Raw genomic sequence first — 5,200 nt, forward strand, 5'->3', positions numbered from 1 at the left:
TAAAAATCTGTTATTGAGGTAAGTGAGATAATTTTGGTGCTTTGGGTCAAAGACCCTTATGTTTTATATATGTGATGCACGTAACACTATTTAAATTTCTTTTGTGAGAAGGGATAAATATTTTAAATTACTCGTCTACTTATTTGATATTTGATATGTTACCAAAGTGGGTATTCTTTTCAATCATGTCTTGGGCACGAATTACTGGGCTCAAGGAAGTTGGGCTTCGAAAAGATGTGCTAACCCAAACTAGATTGGGCTTCAAAAAGATGAGTTGGTTCTAGTTAAATTGTGGCTAGGCTTTCAAAAATATGCATCAGCTCTAATCTATGAATTGACAACCAACTTCCGATGTGAGAATTGGTTGCCCGTGTATACCTAATAGTTAGGTTGTATGTGAGAGGCCGTGTTGAGGATCAGAGATCACATATTAGAAAAAGAGAAAAATGCACCAACAGTTCCTCAACTCTTGTGTACCGGCCAGTTTGATACTCAGAGTCACAATGGTATCAATGTGATACCTAAACTCAAAATTTGCTATCAATGACATGCTTCCGTCAATGTTCCGTCAGTCATCCGTCAAATATGATGATGTGGCATGCATATGGGCCAAAAGACAGGGGCAAAAATGTCTTTTTAACTTGTTGATAAAATAAATTGAATTATACTAAAAGATAATAATAATAATCGGTGGTCGTGATGTGATAATATTGACTTTTTTTTTGTTCTCTCTCCTTTTTTTTTTTTACTTTCTCTTGCTCTTTCTTACCTTTCTAGAACGAGTCCATCCCTTATTTTTTCCTCTCTTCTTTTTTGAGCTGTAGCATGGATTCTTTCTAAACCCAGCAGGCTATCAAACCAAAACCCAATTCACACCTTAAATCAAAGAGTCAGAAACTCAATACAAGCAACCCATTTAGAACCAATGAACAACATAATCTGTCTTATTTGAAACTGAAAACCCAAGTAGAGACACCCATCTCCATAAAGTTAATCACAGAAGCAATAATCAAAGCAACCAAAAGTCTTGTTTTTGAAGTATCACTCTCTTTCTGGATTGAGCTAAATTATAAGGCTTCTGGGTTTGAGTATTGACCCGAAATCGGCCCTCCATTTCAGTAAACCATTGCCCTCTATGCCCAGCTCGCCGGAGGGAAGCTCGATCCGGAGGAATCGAACCTCATTGAAATTCTTGAGCACCTGAGTGGGGGAGTGGTGCGTGACGCCGGCCTGCTAGACTCGTCGTTGTCGTCTTCGTTCCCGATAGGCAGTGATGATGCCAATGAGGAAGATCCGCGGGGACCGAGAAACTGGGCGAGAGCCTGGAGAGGCTTGACAAAGCCGCCGAAGACCAACCGGAGAAGAGGCGCATGACTTGTCGAAGGCGGAGGGTGACGAATCATCGTCGGAGATGATGCTCAGGGACCGCATTAGGATTTCAATTCGGACAGGGCGATCTTGCCGTCGTTGCCGATGTCGAAGAGGGTGAAGGCCTCCTTGATCGTCGCTTAGATCCTTGCCCAATTTTTTTAGGTTTTTGGGTTCGGGTCGCAAAGAAACATCTGCGTTTGAGTTGTAGCAGAGGAAGAAAGGAAAAAAATTAAAATACGAAGAAGAAAAGGAAAAGGAGAGAAAAATAATAAAAAGATTTATTTAAATAAATAAATAAATAATTTCAAGGACATATAAGTCATTGAGGCTATTGCTCTAGGCTATTTCGGTCATTTCCCCTCTTTTTCCCCTCCACATGCTTGCCACGTCACCTATTTAACAGAGCCGTCAAAGAAATTTGACGGAAGTATGTCGTTGATAGCAAATTTTGAGTCTAGGTATCACATTGATTATTGATATCATTGTGAATCTGGGTATCAAACTGGCCGGTGCACAAGAATTGAGGGACTGTTGGTGCATTTTTCTCTTAGAAAAATGATAAATATACATAAAACTTATGAGGGTCAGTTTACAAGTAATTTTATCGAGGTCTTTTTGATAAAACTCAACATTTAATAAGTAGTTAAGTTAAAACAGTATCAATGCAATAGTAGACCATGTATCACACTTACCGTTGTTTAACATTGCATCAGATGACTCCTTACTTATTCTTCTTTGATATTTACATCACAACTTCAAAAAAAGAAAAAAAATCTGTACTTAATTAGTGGAAGTAGAATTACACAAACAACTCCAATCCAGCCACTTTGTTAAAAAAATCGGCATTTTCCAGAGTGAGTAAGGCGCAGTTAGGTACATATGTTAGTCTAGCTTTTAGCTTATGAAACTAGTCTCTCCATAACCTGCTATCAAAGTTTAAATTTTTTAATAAGCTGCTTTTGATTAGCAGCTTTTTATATAAGTTAAGCCCTTCTCAAACTGGGCCTAAAAATATATATGTTAAGATGGGCTGTAGTATGACTAGTATCCAGATCAAGATTCATGTTTGTTTCTGGAGCTACATATTTTGGTTTTGACACATTCACTAACATCCAAAGCAGAAAGAACTCAAAGAAGAACATACAAAAGTGTGGAGTACCGCGCACTAGGCCTGCAGAGACCAACTTTGAAAACATAGCAAGAAAACCCATGACAATGCAGTAGAAATTCTCAACGGACAAATAATATAGGTCCTCACTCTCTTGCTGTCCTTAATCGCCTCTAAGCCAAACCTTTAAAATGAGTGAAAATAAGAGAACAATAAATCTCTATACATGTCCGCAAAGAAATTTTAAAGTGCCTCTCTTGATCAATAATATCACTCTATTGGGATTTGAAATCCATGAGTGATCGATGCAATTACTTACAGGGGGAAACCAAAACATTTAAACATTTAGTAGTTATAACTAAGAATCTTGTAACAAAATCTAACATCAAATTATTGATTAATCATCAGTCCTTGCAGCTGGATTATGGAGGACATTAATCGTTATAAAATAGGAGGAGCCAGAGCGGTGAAGATGCATATGGAGAAGTTAGGATAGCTTTATAGTCAATCACCTAGGTATCTCCAGTTGTATCATGTGGTATAAGATGACAAGCAATTGGTTTTTTTTTTTTTCCTTACATATGTCCATGAGAATCGAACCCATGATTTTTATAATGTTAGAATTATAACTTATCAACAAGTCACAGCTCACCGACATAACAAGCAATGGTTTTCTATTATTAATATTGTATATAACAATCAGAGAAAAATTCACAAATGTCAAACAATACAACTATAATACAGACTAACACCAACTACACAGATATGAAACTCAAAACATGCAATGGGATGTCCAGAGTCCAGACACAGTCAAATGTATTACAAAACGATGTTCACCATAATCACCAATCACATCCATGCATCTATAATGATGGTGATCTCATTTAAAGGTGCCGAGACCAACAGCGGCCTCTCCAGTTCCATACGACTGAAAGCTTGCCCTGGCTCTGGAATAGTTAGTGTAGTAGAACGAGGACACAATTGTGTTCAGGAAAATGAAAGCTGCCCCTGCCCCAAAAACTCCCTTTCTCAATGTCTGGCAATCTGGAGGGTCTTCGCCGAAAATGGTCCTGTACTTGGTGTGGTAGGCGTTACTCACGGAACCCGCCAGCAAGCACGCCTCAGCAATGAAGAAAAAGATCCTGAAAATGTATAAGAAAATCATATCTATCACACATTGCAAGATCTGAGGCTAAAACATTACCGCAAAAGTTAAAATCAAAACTTAGTCTGCAATTATTAACATCACTGTTCTAAATAAATTGTTAAATTATACATTGCCTTTGTCAAACTCAGTCTTTAATTAATGATGAAAAATCATACCAGCAGGTTATGAAAAGGACGACTGCCCAGGCTCTTGCTCCTCCAGGGCTCAATGGCTTTCCGCAACAAAAGCATCGGCTTACCAACATTACGATGACCTGAGATACCAAGAGGAACAAAAATGCTCCAACACCGTAGCCTGTTGCAATGTCTGAGTCATAGACACAATAGTTGTAGTTCTTTTCATTATCTTGCACGATATTTGCCTGTCATGGAAGAAATAATCGGCTTATTACTTTGTAATTAAGCAAGCACCATCTTCTCTTTTCGGTGAAAGATGCAAAAGATAAATAAAAAAACCAATCAAATGTTTATGGTGAACTGGATCTGTCATCTCAATACCGCAAGAATCTTGAACTAGGTACTAATTTTTAACCACCATGAGCAAATCAAAGAAAATTGCCTCGAAAAAAAAGAGAAAGAAACATTTTCACTTAATCATATGCACAAGAAAACCATCCATAGAATCAGATCTGGAACTTGCACTAGGATTATCAGCAAGAACACAATTTTTTTGCCTCTCACTTTTCTGGGAAATCCCCTCTTTGTTTTTGGTCCAAATTGATCCAACAACCCAACTAAATGTATTGTATCCATCTTATTCCATCCAATAGTCACTAAAATTCATTCCAACTTTCTCAAATTCCCAGCAACTCTTAATCACAATTGAGTGAGTTCCCTTTTCTTTATACATTTCATAGCAACCAAACCCGACATATATCAATAGAAGAACATAACTTTCACAAAACCCAAAAAAAGAACAACACTTTATATACAAATCAATCCAGTATAGACATTTACAGCCTAAAAAGACAAGCTACAACGTACAATGGAGAGATAGACTTGGTGTGAAAATAAACAGAGACAACTTACATGGCTTCTCCTCTGCTCAGCTGCAACAGCGAGCCCAAAAGCGATGATGTTAACGATGACGATTGCGATCAACAACAGCTTTGAGGCCATGGTTAAGCAGACCCAGTTCCTAGATCTGCCTTTCTAGTCTTGGGGCTCTAACTCTTACCTCTTCTGTGTGTCTGTTTTGGACCACTAAATACTGGAAACAACTGTAAAAAAGTATTGAATAAGCAAAGTGAAGAAGCTAGAGAATAAAATAACAATGACGAGTGACCAACAGAAAACTACATTCCACCGCTTCCTCAAGTTGAAAATGGCTACCTCACCTGTAATGTCGAAATTCCGAAATTAGCCATTGCAGGAATGCAGGCCAAGAAGCCATTTGAGCGCAAAATAGTGTCAAAACTTTTCTAAAAGCGCTCATTTTACAAATTCACTCCTTATTTCACAATTCACATTTTATATTTCATTTTTTAATATCTTAATATCACATTTTTACAATTTACATTATAAATCATGCACTAATTGGATGGATTGTCATCT

General features: G+C 37.6%; 1 protein-coding gene across 1 annotated transcript; it reads right to left on the reverse strand.

Annotated features, from left to right (window-relative positions):
* Positions 1–3,136: 3,136 nt before the first annotated feature.
* On the reverse strand, positions 3,137–4,882 carry LOC112201357. Its single transcript, XM_024342244.2, has 3 exons — positions 4,676–4,882; positions 3,803–4,008; positions 3,137–3,621 (listed from the first exon to the last, which is right to left on the reverse strand). The coding sequence occupies exons 1-3, from the start codon at positions 4,763–4,765 to the stop codon at positions 3,360–3,362; spliced, it is 558 nt and encodes a 185-aa protein (XP_024198012.1). The 5' UTR covers positions 4,766–4,882; the 3' UTR covers positions 3,137–3,359.
* Between the last annotated feature and the right edge of the window lie 318 nt (positions 4,883–5,200).

Source organism: Rosa chinensis, chromosome 5 (assembly GCF_002994745.2).
Source record: "Rosa chinensis cultivar Old Blush chromosome 5, RchiOBHm-V2, whole genome shotgun sequence".
Taxonomy (NCBI): domain Eukaryota; kingdom Viridiplantae; phylum Streptophyta; class Magnoliopsida; order Rosales; family Rosaceae; genus Rosa; species Rosa chinensis.

What these genes read in the sequence shown, in the direction of transcription:
- LOC112201357 (XM_024342244.2), bottom strand. Translation starts at nt 4,765, where the DNA reads ATGGCCTCAAAGCTGTTGTTGATCGCAATCGTCATCGTTAACATCATC. An exon ending in CTGAGCAGAGGAGAAGCCAT is followed by an intron (nt 4,009 to 4,675) that starts GTAAGTTGTCTC and finishes CTTCCATGACAG; the next exon opens with GCAAATATCGTGCAAGATAA. An exon ending in GTCCTTTTCATAACCTGCTG is followed by an intron (nt 3,622 to 3,802) that starts GTATGATTTTTC and finishes ATACATTTTCAG; the next exon opens with GATCTTTTTCTTCATTGCTG.